This window comes from Gymnogyps californianus, chromosome 7 (genome assembly GCF_018139145.2).
Source record: "Gymnogyps californianus isolate 813 chromosome 7, ASM1813914v2, whole genome shotgun sequence".
In the NCBI taxonomy this organism is placed as follows: domain Eukaryota; kingdom Metazoa; phylum Chordata; class Aves; order Accipitriformes; family Cathartidae; genus Gymnogyps; species Gymnogyps californianus.
Genome location: NC_059477.1, coordinates 36,388,831 through 36,410,085, shown reverse-complemented (window position 1 = coordinate 36,410,085; position 21,255 = coordinate 36,388,831). Strand labels below are relative to the sequence as shown.

Sequence of the window (21,255 nt, the reverse complement as noted above, 5' to 3'; positions counted from 1 at the left end):
TGTAGGTGCACTGACCTCAGGCACAGCAATGTGCCAGCACAGATACATGGACTCCAGACTGTTTTGTCTTACGTCCAGCCAGCTCAGATCATGAGAAGTTCATATCTGCCTACGGAAATCCTTGCAGACACGCACATTAACTTTCAGGCCACTCAGTATTTGCATTTAAAATATAAAAACTTAGTCAGAAAATAAGCCTCCTAAAACAGATGTATTCTAAAGAACATGTAAGAAGCAGGAATGTTGCTCATTTTTCAGGATAGCTGTCATGTTAATTTATTTCAAGAATAAAGCCAGTTGGATTTTTGGCATATGGGAATGAGTCATTGCTAGAGAGACTGTAGAAAAATGAAAAAAAAATACCAGATTCTTATGTGCTGTATGGAGGATGCAGGTGCTAAGAAAGGCAATGAGCTGCACTCTTCAAACTATATTAAGCTACTAATTTTTATGTTCTTCATTGGACATAAACTGCATTGAAATATCCAGACTTCAGAACTGAAAAATACAGCATGTCCAGGCATTCTGCTGCTTGAAAATAAGGTGCACTCAAAAATGAGATCTGTTTTCCTATATTCATGCTATTTACAGCACCAATTATACCACAGATAAAGCATGTACTACCAAGAGTCATTGGTGCTACAGATCTCAGACGTACAAAACAGTATTTCAGTTGTTCAGAAATACTCATCCCTCACAGCAGCAGGGTCATTCTTTTGAGCTAGCAGTTCTAGAAACCTGATTTGCAATTACCAAAGATTTCCTCAGGGCTCAAGTTCACTCACAAAGATATATATGGCACTCTTATCAAGAGACTGTTCTGAAGGCAGAGGTTTATTCTACCACTCTATTCCGATCCGAAGTGAATAAACAAGTTTTAATTTATTTGTATTTGAGGCTGGTCTGCATAAACCAGACTGAGCTGACCCACACATGTCTGCTGAAAAACTGTATGACAGAAAGCAAAACACTTCTTTCAAGACAAAGAATTATTCCTACTGACATTAAACACAACTGAATGAGAAAGCAAAGTTTGTAAAGAACAAGGGCTATAAGGCAGCTTTATTTGTGATAACGTTTATTTTACTGGAATGAATTAAACAAAACCATATAACTATGCTTTTATACTGGACTTATTAGTTTTAACTTAAAAATATTTTGATGACAAAATTTATGAGGTAACTCACAATGCCGAGAGAAAAAAAAAAAAACATTGCAAGAGGATCCTCAAATAGGAGACAGCATGCATGAAACTATGAATTAATTCTTCTGCTCTAATCTATTCTAGACTCTGCTAGACTCTGGACCCCGTTTTGTACACTGAACTTGAGAAACAGTATCAAGTAATTAGAGAGACTCCCAACAAGTGCAACAAGTTTGATGAAAGGTCTACAAAACCTGCATTACAAGTAATGATCCCAAATCCTAAATTTATTTTGAAGAAAAGCAAACTGAGGGAAAAGCAGTATATAAGATACTCTACAGGCTGGCAGAGAGGGGAAGGAAGCAATTTATTCCCCAGAACTGTATTAGAATAAGCAGTAATGGGCAGTTTGCAAGAAATCAGGCCAAGAAAAACACTTTAAAGAAAAGCTTAACAATATAAAACAATGGCTGGGGCATCTTTTGCAGTCTTCAGTAAAAGATTAGGCAAAAATCTCTCAAGAAGGACAAATGCATCCGATCTACTTTTCAACAAGCCTATGGAGTAGATGAGGTCCCCTTCCATCTCATGAAATCCAATGTTGTAGCAGAGAGGCATTAAGTAATTTTTTTCTTCTTCAAAAGCCTAACAAAACCTCCTATACTACCTAAGGTATTTCTTTAGAATTAAATTTCATTCTACTCTCCTAAACCAGAAAAAGTCAGTCATTACCACAAATCAGGAATCAATGAAAAATAGATTGACAACTTAAGATTTAATGATTCATGAAATAAGCAAGAAAAATTGAAGAGCTAATCTAATAATCTCAATGTAATGGTGTATTTCCGTATCTTCGTTACAGAATATACCAAATAGGAAATTGAAATCAAAAGGGAAAAAATATTTTAAGTTTATAAGTATAGTTTTATATCCTGACCACAATACTGTATGTGATCGCTTAGTGACAATTACATCTGGCAGACAGACAACCAACTGTAGCTCAGTGGAAAATGGGATTATCTTTATTAGCAGGCTCCTAAAAACCAGAATATCCGTTTACTCCTCTGCTTCAAAAAAGAGATTAAGAGTAATCTAATCTGCAACGTTGATCACAGTACTGTCATTTAAAATTACGCTGAAAAGATCCAATGCTCTAGAAAATCCTGAGGCTGAGAGAAAACAATTTTTCTGCCTGCAGTGAACACCTTTCAATACCTTCCTTCAAGCAGGATTTACTGGACTTTACAGATCATGAAACACAGCTAATTCAATTAGGTATAGAAAAATCAAAGTCAGTAATTTAGATTTGGTTTTATTTCATGCTGATACGTATTCGTACAACACACTGGAGGCTTGCTGATTTAAAGTTACTGACAAAAAGAAATGTGGTTCTAAAACTGCAGACACTAAGAAGGCTGTACAAAGTAACTTCTTGTGACTGCCATCTTCCATTTCTAATGGAAAGATGTTTATAGACTACAGAAGCAACAACAACTGCAGTTTATTCTTTAGACCTACCCCTGAAGACAACTCTCTGCCCAGCATTTAAGGGATGGAACAGAAAAAATTGCATTGTGGTTGTTGGGCAATACAATTAGAACAGATAAATCTCCACAATCATCAATCCAGTATGGCTACAAACACTGACAAGCAAAACATGCTTTTGGTATTCCAACTAAACAACAAAATTCAATGATCTCCCAGCTCATCTACTAATTTACAGAACAAAAGCGGGGGGGGGGGGGGGGGGGGGGGATGTAAAGAAGGGAGGGAAAGAAAGGCAAAGATGATGACTTAACAAGATAATATAATTCATTAAGATTAAAAATGCTTGAATCCAAGAATCCCAAACTCAGTGGGGGGGATAAAGATGGTATGCAACAAACAGGTAAAAGCCCCTTTATTCCTAAGAGTGAAAGACAACAGAGAACCATATTTTCACTTTTAAATAAATTCAAATTCATATGAATGTACTCACCTCGGTATTTTGACATGTGTTATTCAACAAAAGCTCTTTAACAAAGCAGTTAAGAGGTCAAGTAAGTGTTATACTTACTGGTAATGTACCCATGATGGACCAAGGGTTTTCTTAAACTGAGTGAGTCCGACAATATCAATGTAAATGAGTTCTACAACTTTATCCCCCTGGGTAGGGCAGCCAGATCTATTACCTACAACCTTCTTCATAATCCTAAACAAAGAAAGAAGGAATATGGAAAAGTATTACTTTCCAAATACCTTGAATAGATGCTGTAATACTATTTACACCAATAATTCCCCTTTCCAAAAAAGCTTTACTCTTATCTTTTCCAAATCAGGAACCATATAAGAACATTCAAATGCTAAAGACGCTCAGGATTTATAAAAGAAATGTTTATACATCAGTAAAGCACTAATTTTCACTAAAAGTCTCATCTAGTTTAAACAAGAGAGTAATATGGTTGGAATGTTTAAAAATAGTGTGCTTTGAAATTATTTGAAATAATTTCTGACTTCTACTGACAGCTTTACAGTATAAGAGCTCTCCATAAAATGATGCCGTCATGTTTGTTATAAAAAACCCAAAAGCTACAGAAAAAGTGTATGTGCTCAAGCTTCAAACGGATGTTTTATGCCTAATGCTGAACTAGTATGCAAAGCAAGACAAAGATGAGTGAGGTAGCAATTTGACGTAACATAAGCAATTTACTACATCAAAAGTAACGTGTTTAAAGGATTTAAACCTTTATTTTAAAATGAGATACTGAGTGAAGAATAGCAGAAAATGAAGAAGACAACACAGAACTAGGCTAGTCTGTAACATTTCCTATTGCAGCTGGTTAAAGCACCTGGAATGTTAAAGAATAAGCTGCTTAGTTTCAATTTTACAGCATTCACTTATGAAGTCTCAGGAGCTTGAAGCTACAATGAAAACACATTGTCCTTTTCATAGCACATATACTTAGCTCATGAAAATAATCTTATCGTCTGTTTAGTGAATTATCACTTTCATTTTACGCTTCAAGAAATTATATACTGTTAACAGAAGCTTCAAGAGTTTACAATTCATTTTTTTTGTATTCCAGTTTCAAAGTGAAAGTAATCTCCTTACTCCTTGAGCTCTGCCAGTGAAGCTGAAATCCTGATGTCATGGCCCAGTAAGTAGAGAGATGTAATTAAATCACTCCACTGGACTAATTCACCAAGTGGGCCACCGCTAAATGCATTTTCTGCAATCTTGAATCCAGATTCTTTTGTCAAAAGCCCCAGATGAACAAGAATCTAGAAAGGAAAGTCATATGTTAGAGTTATCGACATTAAACATGCAACTATTATATCACACAGCATTTTTTCTTTCTATTAAATTCCAACTATGGCCAAAAGATCAACCAAAAAAAAATCCAATACTCCCACTTCAATAATTTAATTTTGTAATAGATCTCTAGAACAGTAATTATAAGAATGCTACCACATTGTTTTGCGCTATTATCTGCCACCAGATCAGTAATTAAACAAACCCTCAAAATTGGTGTTATACAGAAAATAATCTGTAATTCTGCACAGGAAATTGTGGCTCACATTAACTTATTTTGATTGAATAACCACTTATATTCTCAAGTAGGATATACTTGCTTATGCAAGACAGTATACTTAAGGAAGGGTATACTGTTGTGAACAAGCGATTAAGAACTTGGAAAGATTGCATATGAGTAGTAACAGGATGCTTTCTGAACCTCTCCTCTCCATTGCCACCAGAGGAGAGTTTTCTCTGTACTTCCTTGAAATCCGTGCTTGCCTTTCTAATGAAGCACAGAAGTTGAGTTCCAAACACTTTGCTACATACCTGGGCTGTTTTTTGAGTGTGGGTACATACAGTGCCAAATAGAAAATCTCCCAAACACCAAAAATCTTTTCCCTCACTCTTAATAAAGAAGCAACATACAGAAATCCATTTTGTTCTAATCTCTTGCAGCTCCCAGAACTGAACTGGACATATTAAAATGAAATCATCATATGTTTTACAGAGCAACGTCAAAGGACTTTTAAAAGCAAACAATAAGCACTAGAGTATCCCATCAAAACTGCCTGTGCAGGACAGTACCACTTCTGTTTATTCTTGAGTTTATGTATTCTCAGATGTTGTATTTCCTTAATAAAACAGGCTGGAGGGCTGCTTGAAGGAGAAGGGTTGCTCCTTGACAGAGGGTGAGCCTACTCAAGGACTGTAGCATGTGACAAACATTAGAGCCACAACATGGAGTCCTCATGCAAGGACTGAGAATCTCAAGCAAGGAGCTGAGCTGCAGCCAGCCAAGCTTAAGAGAGGGTAGAAACATGACTGTGCATGGCCTGCTGCCGCTCAGGACTGGCTCCAGTAAGAACAAGGCAGGAAGGGAAACCCATTGTTGTGTTTACAACTTTCAGCTTTATCTTAACTAGTTGAAGTAATTAAAAAAAATAAATCAAATAAAACAGAACTTTTCACTTCAAGAATCTCATGGTTTTTAAATTGAATTCCTTACAGGAGGTCTGAACTGATCCAATCCAAAGTTGTGGTCAACTTTAAGTCTACTCAAATCCAAAACAGAAATACACCATTTAAAGTCTCAATTTCGGACAAAGAAGATGTACAATTGTTGTTTTCTACAACTATGTAAAACACTCCAGTGTCATCAGCTTGCAGTGAATAAACAGTTTCTCCCTTTAGAAACTTCTACATAGTCTCTTTTTATCCAAAATTAAAGAGGTTAGAAAACTTACTTAAAGATTGGCTCATGGAAAGCACGTAAAACTATTTGTAAAGCAAATACCCATTGTAACAGTAATTTCAAACAGCGAAATACTTCTTGAAAAGAGGCACAAGTATAAACACAAGCCTTTTAGACATATTTGGTATTTCCACTCTGAAGTTACTTCTGGAACAAGAAGCTTGAAAGAGCCTATATGACTGCAAGTGGCAGCAATGAAAAATGTTTTCATTTACCTTTTTTCGTTTTCTCTTCTCCAAATCTTGTTTTTCTGCAAGTGATTTAATTGCTTCAATCCAGGTATCAGCCATTCGTCTGATGCGTAACATCATCCACCTGAATTCCTCATGTCTTGACATCATTTTGTAGAGATTATCGAAGTTGACACGAATTTCAGCCTTCAATTAAAGCATTAAAAAACCCCCCAAAACATTATTCTTCAAATAGTGTACTTTACAGAAGTGAAAAAACTTCTCAAATGTGAACTCTGTGCTTTACATTCCTCATTAAAAAAAAAAAAATAAAAAAGATACACTCCTAATGCTAAAGTCAAGTTGAGATTTTAGTTCAAATATTTAAGCTATCTTTAAACAGACATTTCTAAGCCACATAAATTACTGTTCTTTTTATTAGTAGTATTTGGTAGCCCCAGAATATGTTTGCAATGTTTCACAATGTATTTATTTCTGCAATATAAGATTTGGTTTTGTTCATGTCCTTCAAAATGAGGTTAAGGTATCTCTAAAATACAATATAGAATCAGAACAGTATGCTGAAGATTCATGCATATCATGAATCTTCCAAATACAAATAAGACAAAACAGGAGACAAGTAAGTCTCCTATTACACCATGAAGGAAGAAACATTACTGGAGTATAAATTTTAAAGGAAATATTCATTTTAAAGCTAGACTGATCTAAGAATAATTGGTTTTACAAAATGAGACAGCCTATATCTAAATTATGTAAGCAATGTTCATATACAGCCCAGCAATTATCTTAAAATACCTAAGTGCTACATAATTAGGCTATAACAGTTTAGAAACAACTCTGCATGCTGTAGTTCTTAAAGGAAAAAAATTAGGAGTAATCAAAATGTTACTACAAAACTGAAATGTATATAAGCCTCTTCCATTAAGGCATTTTTATATATAAGGCCCAGATTTATGGGACAATAAAAATGGACAGTTTCACATACGGTCACTTAACACTGGTGAACAGTCTACGGATTTGTAATTTTTCTCAGTATCTGTGTACAATATTTCATAAATTCAAACGTAAAAATATTTTTAATGCACATCTACCACCAAGACTGCAGCACAATACAATGACTGGAGAAAGTACATGATGAGCTACATATATACAGTCAAGGATGTTTCCCTTCAGTTTTGAGCAGCTGAGGAATAAAAATGGTAAATTCTAGTTTTATTAGCATTTATGTGGCACAGGATTCCAGGATCTTTTGCATGAATCACAATTACCGAATTATGTCTCAGGTTTGAACATTGTTCTTACCACTGTTTTTTGATCAGTTTCTTCATTAGGATTTTTCGCTCTCCAAGGTAAACGAGGACACCAATTTTCAACCTGTAAAACAATCACATGAAAATAAATCATTCTATTCTACTTTCAGCTGGTCTACCAAAGTCTCTCACTGCCTTTATATTATACATTTCTATGGCTTAAATAAGGCATCAGCTGATTAGCAAGTCACTGCAAGGTAAAACTGCTTTTTGCAAGAAAAGCTTAAGAAGACTTTTTGCAATTCAATACTATTTTAACCTTGCAAATTTGCAACCAAAAGTCGCATTTAGATATTCGTTCATGATAACGAATACAGGAGATAAAACCCTTTCAAGACAGAGGTCAGCTGTCAAATGCTCTAAACGCAGTTTCTCTGAGCAGTTCCTCAATGTTTTCAAAAAGCACTAAGTTTTTTATGTTTCTAGACCTTAAAAAACCACATATTTTGGAACATTTCCTATCTCCCTAGAATATCTTTATAAAAAGGCAAAGCCTGATAAAACTCAAGGATTAAAGTTCTACCTTGTAGCAATCTAGACAAAAAGTTGAAAGAAGAATAAAACCAAAACCACCCTATTTGAAGGGTATAAGTAACATAATTACAACATAAGTAATAATATCCACAAGTACTAATAGCTGTAATTCTTAGAGAAACATAATTAGTGCAAATGCAATACTTCTACTATTGTCTACTAGAAAAAAAAAGTACAACAGCTAGTAGTTAGGGAAGAAACAGCAAACGGATGCAAGTCACTGAAAGCTCCTGTGCTCTCCCTAGGGATCTTGCTTGTCCTGTAGAATCTTTATTATTCATGTGGACCATTCGCTTTGGGGAAGAAGGAATCTCACTGTTGGAGGCAAACCCATGAGAACAGAAACATAACTGTACTGTGAAAAGGGAGAAATGCAAAAATTTATAGGCCAGCTAAGATACCCCATCATTACTGATTAAGTTCACAACTCCCAGGGAATTAGAAGTCAGAGTTGCTCTTATGGTTCCTCCAGTCATAGACCTGTCACAACACAATTTTAGCTTAATCATGCTGCAGTAAGCCTGAAGCATTAGAGATTAAAAGCTTAAGATCATACCATATGATTGACTAGAAGACCAATCACATGAAAATAAATTAATAGACATCATAACCTCATTAAAGAGAAGAAATGTATCCAGCTTAGGTTCCTCAGACAGATTATGTAAAGGCATTAATTTGAATGCTATGACTTAATCTACTCAACGTATTTAATACAATGTTTGAAGGCAGTGACTTGATCAACCTTGTTTGAAAACATCTGATTCTTCAGTGGTCTCCAACTCTGGGAACATACTATAAATTGTAGCAATTAACAGTCCTCACTTTTACTAGCGTAAGTTGTGGAATCACTGGGAGAAAAGAGTTGCAAGCTCTGTATTACAAACCATGCACAGTCCCAATCTCTTTTTTTTTTTCTTTTTTAAATAGTACAAACAGTTTTGAATTATTCCTAGTATTAAAACTGATGTCAATTAAGACATGACATTTCAAGGACTACTGTACATGCCCCTTTTCTGGCTTCATGTATTTCAGATTGCACCATCAGGTATCCTAAAGGAACTGAAGATCTTTCAGCACTGCCAAGGACAGTTAGCTGCATGCCTCACTGACTGAAAAACAAATATAGTACTTTTGTGCTTTTAGAAATATTCCCTCTAGTCTAAATTAAATTACAGTAATTCTAATCACAAATAAACACTTAAGGAGTAGACTCAAAGTAATATCAGTGTACGCAGCTGGTCTAGCACTCATTTTTCCTTATTGATATTCAGTCAATTCCTCTTTTCATTGTAAAGACCAACTTAACTCACCACAGGATTTTTAAACACATACTCTTCAAAGTATGCCAGTTGTTTTGTTATTTTCAGGACTGATAAATGCACTGGGAAGAACGCATAGGCATTCTCTTATAGAAAAAGGAAAGAATTCTGCTCATTTTTATGAGCCAATGGCTCAGAAAGAGCTGTTAAATGGGGGGATGATAATTAACAAGAGCACCAAGAAAGCAAAGATGAAGCAAATGAGTCTGACATACCATGGGAAGGTGAAAGAAGAACACACATTATTAATTTAATATATTGACACAAGGGAAAGTGGGGATGGAGAGGCAAAATCCTGACTGACAAACCAGCCAAACTAGGATTACTTTAATAGTGAATTTCAGGTATTCTTGGGCAAAAAAGATCAGGGGTATACATATTCCTAAGATAGAAACATCATGATAACAAAACCAGCCAAAATGCTAATACAAATTCTGTTGTTCAGAACATGAGTTAATTTTGCAGATAATTAAAGAATCAACTGGAATTAATAAGTCATGGTTCCAAGAGAAACTGAGAGGAAAATCAGAACATGATTAGAGTGATGGCAGAGGGCAGAACGCGCAAACACTCAACACTGAAGCTTATGCACCAGAAGACACTTTTAGATCATAGTAGGTATTATCAGGTACGTACATACACAGCGAAGAAAGCAGAAGTGAAAAACTACAGCAGGGAAGTCTACACACGTCGTAACATCTGTATTTAGAGGTGCCTAGTACTCAAGAAATATCACACTTCCAACAAAACCAAGGTTTTCAGAGGGAACAGAGATATTTCTCTCCATCTCTGGTTCTTGCTTCCCTGTTCAGCGAGAGCAACAGATGATCAACAGTCTATATATGCTTTGGTGAAAGGGAGAGGGGTTTCAAGCTATGCAACTACACAAGACATCAAAGACTTCAGAGACAGCCTTTGTAGAACTATTGGAAAAGGAAACAATAGCATTGACAGGCTTCTACTACAGAATTAAAAAGCCTGCTGATTTGATGTTACTTATACAAGATACCTAGCAGGCTGCTAAGTTTTATTGCTGCTTTCCTCAAAAACTACAGCAATTTCATTTTTATATGTCTTTCAAGTAAAAAGCTTCCAGTTAACTGTGTTTTTTGCATTGCACTATGTAAAATTAAGGTCTACAGCGGTACAAAGCCTCAGTAAAGACTGCTTAAAAATCCTGTAAAGAAATAGTACTCAATATTTTGTGTCAGAATTAAAAGCAACAGTTTGCACTAACCCAGATGAGTAGCAAAATGAACTCTGTGTTCCTCTCTATTTAGCCCCATGTAATGACACACAGGAGGGCAGAACAGATACTACTTCTGTTGCAAATAATTTAAATAACCATACTGTTGGCCTTTTTCAAGACAACCACTTTCTGCTCTTTCCTTTGCTCTTTCATTACTTGGCCTTCAACTCTTGCCCAGTGTACCAGTACTCAATTCAAACTGAGCACTTAAGTACTTCCAGTCCAGAACATGCAATCTCTCACCTTTAAGCCTAGGAACTACTTCTAATTGCAGTTCTTGGCAGGACCTACAGTTTCATGAGAACTTCAGATGACCAAGAAAGTGGGTGGGTGGATTTTTTGTTTGTTTGGTTTTTAAAGAACCACGTATTGCCACTTTGGCTAATTGCGTCAGGGTGTCTCATACAGAACACCACAAGGATGCCTATAGCTAAATATGAAACCTAAGTGGTTAAGTAATTTTCCTGGTTGCCTTGTATGACCCAAATATGGCCACAACAGCAACTCTAGTTGTATTCATCATTTCTGAACAACTCCTGCAGCTGTTCTCAGATTCAGACTATTAACCACTGCCATTGGAACTTCTTTGAAAACAGAAGTGGGTGCTGTAGTTATTGAAAAATGCAGGAGGATGCTCATGAAATGATCTTTTTCCCAGCAAATACCAGGGAAATCTTAATCCATTTTTCTCAGACTTATTGATGTAAGATAAGTACAAGCCAGGTTTTATTTCAGTGAGTACTAACTTCCAGGTATAGATGTGGGAGAAAGAAAGGTAAGGAATGTCTAAAACTGCTCAGATTGACTTGAGTGGAAGCCTTCTATCTCCTTCGTCTTGTGGGACAAATAAGCACCAACAGTGATGCAAGTTCTGTGAAAACACCTGGTGCCTGGAACTTGCTTTTCTCTCCTTGCTCCCAAATTGCCTGAAGAAAGCCTATCAGCTTTCATTGAAACTACCAGGGACAAGACAGAGATAGGGCAGGGAATGTGAAGGGAAGAATTAGGGACTTTGTTTTGCAACACATTTTCTGGAAGCTCCTCATACAGAACAGGGTGACAGAGGGGCGGAAAAACCTGCTTTGGTTGATGACTCATAACAAAAAAGTTTGCAGAAAACGCAACAGCATTAAAGTGTAACTTGTCCTGGGCCAAGAATATTTGTGATTAAATAACATGTGCAATGGGGGAAAAAAGTGTGTATGTATACATACAAACGTGTGTATATTTGTGTATGTATATGATTATAAACAGGAAGATGATATAGCATGTGCTAAGGCTGCTGTATGCAGTTACAAATCTGGTATTTGTTCCATTCATACACATCTTTTCTCTGTCATTGGCAACGATGACAGAAAGGATTATGATATCATAATCCATAAAGTGGGTCTAGATGAAATCTCCATCAGAAATATACAAATACTTCAGCTTTGTATTTATTTAGGTACAGAATATCCACAGGCAACAAGCCCTAAGTTTGAGCAAGGGGAAGGAGGGCAGTGGTGTTAATATGGATCCTGCTCTTCAACTTGTTTATGTGTTTCATTTGATCATTTAGACAAAATGTCTCCAAAGACAAGTTGTCTCCAAAGAATGAACCAGGACTCCTCTTCCCCCTTTCCAGGACAACCTTCCTCTCACTGGGTTAGCATCAGTTCTTTCTCTAGCTTATTCTCTCCATAGCAATCAACTGTTACACTGTCATGCACACGATTTAATAGGAAGGATGTGATATCAGACTACAGATTAGCAGTTAAAGAAGATTGTTGGGAAGCAGCAACTGCACATTTGAAGACTGACCATTTTTTGGATGAGTGATATAAATGCTAAGCTATTATTCAGAACACACTATATTTATCTTTGTACTGTCATATTTTTTAATAAGACCAGCTGTGCCTCCTGTACCTAGTGTTGAATTCAATGCCAATCAAATGCATTAGGTAGTCTTTGATCATGCTCAAGAAACTAGGTCCACCTGAGAAGTCAAGTGTTCCCTACTTGGTTTTCAATCGCAGTAGACACAGCACCATCTAAAGTATATGTAGCTAGCTCCATAAGGTTAGGTTGCATGGTAGTTTAGAAGTTCAAAATTTAAGTGTGTATTGGGTTTGCGTGGCAAGGTTTTGGTAATGGGGGGGCTACAGGGGTGGCTTCTGTGAGAAGCTGCTAGAAGCTTCCCCTATGTCCAATAGAGCCAATGCCAGCCGGCTCCAAGACGGACCCGCCGCTGGCCAAGGCTGAGCCCATCAGCGACGGTGGTAGCGCCTCTGGGATAACAGATTTAAGAAAGGGAAAAGAAGTTACAGGGGAGTTGCAGTTGCAGCCAGAGAGAGAGGAGTGAGAAGATGTGAGAGGAACAACTCTGCAGACACCCAGGTCAGTGAAGAAGGAGGGGGAGGAGGTGCTCCAGGCGCCGGAGCAGAGATTCCCCTGCAGCCCCTGAGGAAGACCATGGTGAGGCAGGCTGTCCCCCTGCAGCCCATGGAGGTCCACGGTGGAGCAGATATCCACCTGCAGCCCATGGAGGACCCCACGCCAGAGCAGGGGGATGCCCGAAGGAGGCTGTGACCCCATGGGAAGCCCACGCTGGAGCAGGGTCCTGGCAGGACCTGTGGACCTGTGGAGAGAGGAGCCCAGGCTGGAGCAGGTTTGCTGGCAGGGCTTGTGACCCCGCGGGGGACCCACGCTGGAGCAGGCTGTTCCTGAAGGACTGCGCCCCGTGGAAGGGACCCACACTGGAGCAGTTCGTGAAGAACTGCAGCCCGTGGGAAGGACTCATGTTGGAGAAGTTCGTGGAGGACTGTCTCCTGTGGGAGGGACCCCACGCTGGAGCAGGGGAAGAGTGTGAGGAGTCCTCCCCCTGAGGAGGAAGGAGCAGCAGAAACAACGTGTGATGAACTGACCCAAATCCCCATTCCCCGTCCCCCTGCGCCGCTCAGGGGGGAGGAGGTAGAGAAAATCAGGAGTAAAGTTAAGCCTGGGAAGAAGGGAGGGGTGGGGGGAAGGTGTTTTAAGATTTGGTTTTATTTCTCATTATCCTGCTCTGATTTGACTAGCAATAAATTAAACTAATTTTTCCCCAAGTTGAGTCTCTTTTGCCCGTGACGGTAATTGGTGAGTGATCTCCCTGTCCTTATCTTGACCCATGAGCCTTTTGTTTTATTTTCTCTCCCCCTGTCCAGTTGAGGAGGGGGAGTGATAGAGCAGCTTTGGTGGGCACCTGGCATCCAGCCAGGGTCAACCCACTACAAAGTGCTACATGATTCCAGATATTAGTGAAAAGTTGGTGTTCTGAACTGCTTTGGGGTGTGAATGCCTAGATTCTGCTTCAACTGAACTCACGAGTTTTTCTAGTACCTTATCATAGACAATCTACTCCCACAGTGACTTTATGCAGCTTACCAGTAAGTGAGCCAACACGAAAAAAACCCCCCAAACAAACCTAAGAAATTCTATGTTTTACAGAAGCTTTGCAAGTGTCTGTTCCAGTAACTTCCTCAGAAACACCCTGAAACTGAAGGGAAGTCAAGATTGCAACACTCAACTATATCACAGAGGAAGCACTTCAAGCACAGTTATAAGAACCTGGCAAACATCTGTAGCACTGGGGTAGTCTGAGCATCTTCCAAACTGAATGAAAGTATACTCTGCCAGCAGCTCTCCACATCCAAAATTTCAGGAAGTCCTTTATGCTTTTAAAGAGTCACAGTGGGAGTTTAATAAAGCAGAAGCTGAAGGGTACTCTCTCTAAACACCTGGGATAATCTTCATTTTGGATTCTACCAAAGGGCAGGTGCAGCCTATCTACAGGGAAACTAAAGCAACTTTCTTTGCACATCAGGGGAACAGCATTATTGCTCAGTGTACTTCTATCCATGGTGAAGTGCTGCTGTTAAGTATCTTATGTCAGTCTCACAGTGGGAAGTAAAAAAAACCAGTGCTGCAATATCTGGTGAAAGAAGGTGCATCTTTAAATTTATTAGGCAGTATGAAGGCAGGCAGAGAAGAGAACTCATAATGTTCACTTAGAAAATCCATTTGAGAATTTGATGTGAAAGAACTGCTCCCACTGGGAAGGTGACTTTCTCAACTCCTCTAGAAGCTGTAATACCTATATTTTGTTTAGCATTTCCTCAGTGACAGGTAGTCATTGTGAAGGTGCTACAAAATCTGCGGTGTGCAAGATGACTGCCTGCCTGTTTAGTGAAATGGAGGAGCGTATAGTTAACTTCAGATTTGGTTGTTTCCAAAGGCAACCTCAAACATTGGGTGTTAGGTACCCGCAGTCCCAGTGACACTGCAACACAAAAATTTATACATAACCGTCAATCAACAAATGGTCTCTTATCTAACTTCAGTAATGTGCACTAAATTTGATTCCTCTCTTACACTGGCATCTACGCCTTTTCCAATAAGACAGAAAAAGACTAATCCCAGTTTAAAGTGACAGAAGTAGAAAAGATAACTGAGCCCAAATCGCCCAAATCCAGGCCAATATGCTAATGGATGATTTGGGGACAAAGTGCTGACTATCATTAGCATTTCAATTTCTTAGGGACACATGTAAGATGACTAAAGAAGTTTAAGCTTTTGCTGCTTTACATTTCAGACAACAACACTATTTTTGTCAACTTTCTGAGTAATTGCATAGAATTCAAAGAAGCTGGTTTGATGTTACATTACACAGAAGAAGTGCAAATCACTAACTCAGCTCAATGTCAGAAATTAGCTTACACACTCAGCAGAAGTTGTGGACAGGGGACTTCGACACAGACATGAGCAAACTGCAGTAAACTAGCAAAACCACAAGGATTTGAGGAACCTGTTGGTTCCACCTGTCAGGTGTTTTCACTAAAATGTGCCTCAAACTACAGCTTGCATTCTGGAAACAAACCCACATTCAAAATCACCTTCAGTTTGTATTTTTCTGCTGTATCCCTCAAAGTAAAAGTAACAATGTAAAGAAAAATACTCCCGCAACCAAACCATGCATTCTGTTTGCATCAAGTCTGAAGGACTGAAAACAAGAAATCTCTCTAGTGGTATACTAGCACACGCGCAAAAGCTACAGGAGTCTCAAAGACTGGTCTTTGAAACAGTTTTAGTCTTTTAAAGCGTTGGATCCACTTTCAAGATGGGTACCAAAAAATACACTTGCACCTGAAAGGCGAGCTGCAGATCCAAAGCCTGGGATTTTAATGAGATCTGCCCAGCTCCAGCAGGTAAGTGTCAATGTAATGACCCCTGGGCAGTGGTAACTTGCATCACAGCTACTGGCTGACCAGCAGGCACAGCAGCAGTCCCACTCCTGCATGGCAGGCAGTCCTCTCAGAGAAAGCACACAGCTAGATAAAGAAAAGGAGTGGTAAGACCCCTCCATTTTTTTTTCTTTTTTTTGGTTAAGCTGGGAAACTCTGTGAAAAATTCATTTGCTAGAAGATATTTTTAAAAGCTTCATTCTTCAGCTGCAAACTGACATTTTGCAGTGAAATATATTTTTGTACTGTCTAGAAATTAATTTTTTCACATTTCTCCCCAGAGGCAATGCCATCCGTGAAAATTATAACTGTGCCAGTGACATTACAGTGTTAAACAACTGGCTTTTTCGTAACTAAATGCTAAGTTTAAAAGGAAGTAACTTTTCTCAATGGGCAAGTTTGTATCACAGTTAAAAGGAAACAAGTCCCAACTATCCAGAAACCTTAGAGTTAGCTTAACTTGCTTTTCAATTTTTGCTACTTCTAATCCCTGTCTTCCTCTGTTATTCAAGAGAACGTAAGTCTGGTTTTGCTATTCAGGCCATTTGTGTCTCCTACAGTCTTCAAAGGCTCCAGCACAATTACTGTTATGAGGACTGCACAGTTGCATGTCATCCACCAGGAGTGATCCAGTGCCTGCAGTAAAACAGCAAGATAGAAGTGCAAAAATTCTTGCAGCTTTATCTGCAAGTCTGTACAGGGGACAGCTTTAAATAAAAAACATAAGCCTGAATGTGCTGGATTGCTTCTTGCTTTCCTTCTGCTGCCACACTCGCCTCCCATCCTGCTCAAGCAGCCAAGACACAAGAAGAGAAGTGGAGAAGAGCTGTTCAGCTAGCTGTTCTTATGTTGCTGTAGGAGTGTCATCCAAGGCAAATCAGAGGAGGCAGAACTGCTAATACTTGCACTTGTGCAGGCTCTTCAGAAGAGAAGACTTGGGGCAGCCTGGATTTTGACTGCACTGTTTCTATTTTGCAGACACACATGGTGGAAACATAACAAGGGCACACGACAGATACCCAAAGACTGGGTTTTATTCCCAGCTTTGCTTCTAAACCTTTGCGTAAACTGTGGGCAAGTTACTTTGTGTCTCTGTGGTTCTGACCCATATTACACACCAAAATGTACTATTTCAGGCTTCTTTGTTTACAAGTTTAAAATTGTATTACTAAGAGTGCTAGATAGTGTAACATAATACCCTGAACTGCTTCAGAAGAAAAAAGTAGATTCCAAAAGAGTATGAAAGAGCACAGGCGCCTGTCACACCAGATTGTAGAGGCGATTTTAAGAGAAAAAGTAGACATATGCACAATTTGATGCATATTCTGTCTTTTCAAACTAAGGTTGTGCATAATTTGATGCATATACTGCATTTTCAAACAGAGCATGTGTACACAACCATCTTACTCCTATACAGTAAACTTGAAGTAAAACAGAAAAATCTTAATAGTAATATCTTTCCAGTACCCTAATGCATTTTAATATTTTAACTCAGCAATTTTGACTTGAGAGCTCTGTAGACACATTTATCATTCAGCTGTGCAACCATACCGTAAACTGTCAACTCTTCATCACTGTCCACTTTGACAAATTACTCTCACAACAGCATTTCCAAGTTATTCTTAGCAGCCAACATACCTCATAAATCCACATTATTGTAGTGTTATTAGAATTTCATTTCATGCTTGCATTCACAAACATTTAAGCTTTCAACCTCTGCTTCTGGGCATTAATCATGGAATTAATCATAGGATTAAGAATGCCAAATTTAAACTCAAGGTTAATAACATGCTCACCCAATATTAGTTTTACATTCTGTCATGGGAAAACACTTTAAAAACAAAAAGAGTACAAGACCTTTGTCTGAAGTTACCAAACATACACAAAGACTAATTGTACTGTTGTTCCACCATGAAATGAGAAGTTGCCCAAATTCAATATTGCTGCTTAAAGAAAAATTTCAAATCCCTAGACCCTTGAAAAAAACAACCATTTGGCCTCTGTAAATCTGCTTGCATTTTGGCATGAGTATGAGCTGAAAGATCAATTATGAAAAAAACTAACAGCATCAACTGAGTTTTCAACACTGATGAACCGAGAAGATTGTCACAGAAAATACTGTGATTTAACAGAAATACAAAATAATAAATGTCATTTAAGAATATTAGATTCTCACATTCAGTTGACATGTATCTTCATTTTTAAGATACATCTGCATTAAAAACATGAAGCACCTGCTGGTTGACAGAATACTAATGTGCAAACGTAACTCCGCTGATGCTAAAACATAACCTTTTAGTAGAAACTTCAGATCAACTTCAGATGATTCTGAAACTATATCTCTAGCTTCTATGATAAATAACAGGATAAATTATATAGTCATCCTGTATCTTTTCTTTCCCCAGTTTTGTAGCCCATAAATAAATCAACACTTGATAATAGCAATGGAATGAGTCAAATTTGTGATTCAACCCAGACTTCTTTATTTCTTCAAATATGTATTTTGGATATGCATTTACTGCTGCTTCAAGCAATGCCCCCAAAAGTTCAATGACAGTCAACTGAGTAAATTAACAGAAACTGCTTTTATTACGATCAAGTTACTTATATAATAGACTTACTGTTTTAATCTCAGATATGTAATTTAAAAACCCAGCCCCACGCCCCCAATCCTGCAGAAACTACAAATTACTATTAGTTTGCAATTCTGCAATTTGCAATTGCAGTTTGCAATTCTGCAGCCACATTGGCTCTTGCAGTTCTTTACAAGTAGTTAGCCACTACACAGCAATACTACTTCCAAGATCAGTTGCCGTAGGTTATCAAAATTTTACTAATAAGAAAGAAGAGGTCAAGTGATCAAATACACCTGACTGTTTCTGGCACACACACTACAAGCCAGTAATAGAGCTCATAATAACTGATTGACAAAATTCATTCTTGGAAAACAAGTGTTACTAAGGAAACAGGAAGCCTGTACAAAAAACACCAGGGCAAGCACCTTACTCAGCTGTGTACAAAACTCGGCCTTTGGTTCTGATAGGTACCAAAACCTTTAGCCAATGTATCTGCAACTTCACTCAAAAATGTGACTTTCAGGTTTTTTTGTTTTCTGTTAACAGAGTCTGCAATTCATGAACAGCCTCCAAGCAGGAAGTGGCCATGCTGCTTAGGAGGATGTACCATCTAGTTCCACTTTCCAGATTTTACATTCCAAATGCCTCCCCTAAAATGCTTCCCTATTACTACCTCAGGAGCTACATAAAAAGCAACAGAAAAAGTGTTCAGAGGCAAGGATCTATGACTGAGCTTCATACTTCGGTTTAACAGGATACCTAGCGTGGACTCCCTAGAGAGTTGCTGCTTACATCACTTCAGTTATAAACATTAGAATTCTCCAGGCTAGAAACCCCTGGAGGACTAACGAATAATAGCAACACGCTTCATTATAATTCTGTTTTAATAGCTTTTTCCTCTTTATAGAATTTTTCTGAAAAAAAGTTACAATTTCTTTTGAGAAAAGTTCGCAGAGTTACCAAAAATACGGAGGCACTATGATGTTCCCCCTTCTGCAGATGAAAAGATTACTCACCTCACTGAGGTAAATAAAAAAGGAGCATGTGGACCCATCTACACCATAACTTGCATAACAGGGATCCGATCGCCACATATCTTTCATCCACTGTAACAGAACAAAAAATACAGCCTATTAGGTTTAAGTACCATGTAATAACTCCATCCTATTTCACACTGAACTCAGGAATAACAGGGGAAAGCTGCAAGCGACCATATCCAACCAGATAAGAATCACAAATAACAAAAAAGGAATTTTATTAATATTTTGCAGCATACTGCATCTCTGCATTCAGCTATGTTGGGGAAGTAACTACATACCACACTGAGTACAGTTTATACAAACTGGTAGCCAGGCAAGCAGAGACAAATATCAAAAGGAGAATATGATCAGGATCCAGACATACGGGTGTGGCTGGAGTTGACTGCATTGCCCACCCCCCCACGCCCACCCCGTGTTACACTTGCTCTGGAATTTAACAGATCATTTCAGTTACCAAGATTGAAATCTGCCCGATTCTGCCAAGAATCTGCCATTTCTGCAGAAGCAAGTAATTAATTTAAATTCATATTTTAATACTCAAATACTGTATTACATAGTCACTATGCAGCCAGTTTGTCAAAACAGATCAAAACACAGACTAGAGATTTAAAACTTACAGATTATTTTTTTTTAAATACTATTGTCTAAGAATTTTATTTAGAGAAAAAAGGCAACATAATTTCACATATACTTGGTAGTGATTTGTTTTCACTTTCAGAAATAAATTGTAATACTCGACAATGATATTTAAGTGTCCAGCAATTTTACTTTTGTCCCCCACTACTAAAACAGTATCCTTACATTTGAAATGTATCTTGGGGGGGGGGGGGCGGAATCAAAAACCTCCGCAAGTTTGTTGGGGTTTTTTTGGTTTGGGTTTTGGGGGGTTTTTTTGTTTGTTCTTTTTTCTTCCTTTCCAACTAAAGTCTGATGGCTTTCAGTATTTGGCCTTTCCAAGTGCATTATTAATAAAATATAGGATTTATGTGAACCCCAATGTTCTGGTTGCACATTTAGTGCAGTGCCTAGCCTGTGAGCAGAAGAGGCAGAATGCTTTTAACAGAAAAGGGGAAGGGAGGAACCGGACAGAGCTGTTGGCAAAGAGGGGAAAGAAGTGTAAACAAATGTCTCGATGAAGCAGAGAAAGGGCTGGAGTGAGGTACACACAGAATCCCAGTCCTGGGGTAGGGGAACGCCAAATGACTCATAATGGGGAAGAAAACAGGGCTTTTAAAAAAGGAAAAAAAAGTTTCTGAATAACAAGACAGCATTTGAATAATAAGGCATTTTATTAAATAATACAGCATTTTAATATAATATGGCATTTTATTCCTGTCTTAACAGGACGCTACTTTATTTCTCTGCAGCAGTAGTATTAAAGGCTTGAGGTGAGCAATGCTGTAGCGACACACACTCCTAAATAGCCTCTTTTTTGACCCAGTTGTTCTTGTTTTACGCCATTGTCTGAGTAGTGACCTCTTGCAACATATGTTCAGTTTTTAACAGAACACACATGATGAGATTAACACTAGTTCACTTACCTTTATTTTCCCTTCACAGTGAGGAAAACCATCCATAGGAGGCAATTCACACTGTTCTTGGGCTCCATTTATGAGATCTAAAGAGAAACATAGACCATAACTGAATATCATTTTATAGTTCTGACAGATAGCCTAATGAATACTTTCTTTTATTTTCATGAATCCACAATCCAGACTGACTGAAGAGTCCTACTGTGTATTATTTGTTATAACATTAAAACTCAGTGTGCTCTTTTTTGACTATAGAAGAAAATGGTTGCATAGATTTCAACTCTGACTTGCAGTAAAAGTGCTGAATTACAAAAACTGGTCTATGAAGACTTAAAAATTAAGCTAATCCATACT

At 38.0% G+C, this 21,255-nt stretch overlaps 1 protein-coding gene across 1 annotated transcript in view; it reads right to left on the bottom strand.

Moving 5' to 3' along the window:
* Window positions 1–21,255, bottom strand: part of MGAT5 (alpha-1,6-mannosylglycoprotein 6-beta-N-acetylglucosaminyltransferase) — an 86,264-nt gene that overhangs the window by 40,685 nt on the left and 24,324 nt on the right. The window contains exons 4-9 of the mRNA XM_050900092.1: window positions 20,911–20,987; window positions 19,346–19,435; window positions 7,386–7,457; window positions 6,108–6,269; window positions 4,236–4,405; window positions 3,201–3,335 (exon numbers count right to left, since the gene is read on the bottom strand). Coding sequence (XP_050756049.1) covers window positions 3,201–3,335; window positions 4,236–4,405; window positions 6,108–6,269; window positions 7,386–7,457; window positions 19,346–19,435; window positions 20,911–20,987 — 706 coding nt within the window. The remainder of the gene's footprint in view (window positions 1–3,200; window positions 3,336–4,235; window positions 4,406–6,107; window positions 6,270–7,385; window positions 7,458–19,345; window positions 19,436–20,910; window positions 20,988–21,255) is intronic.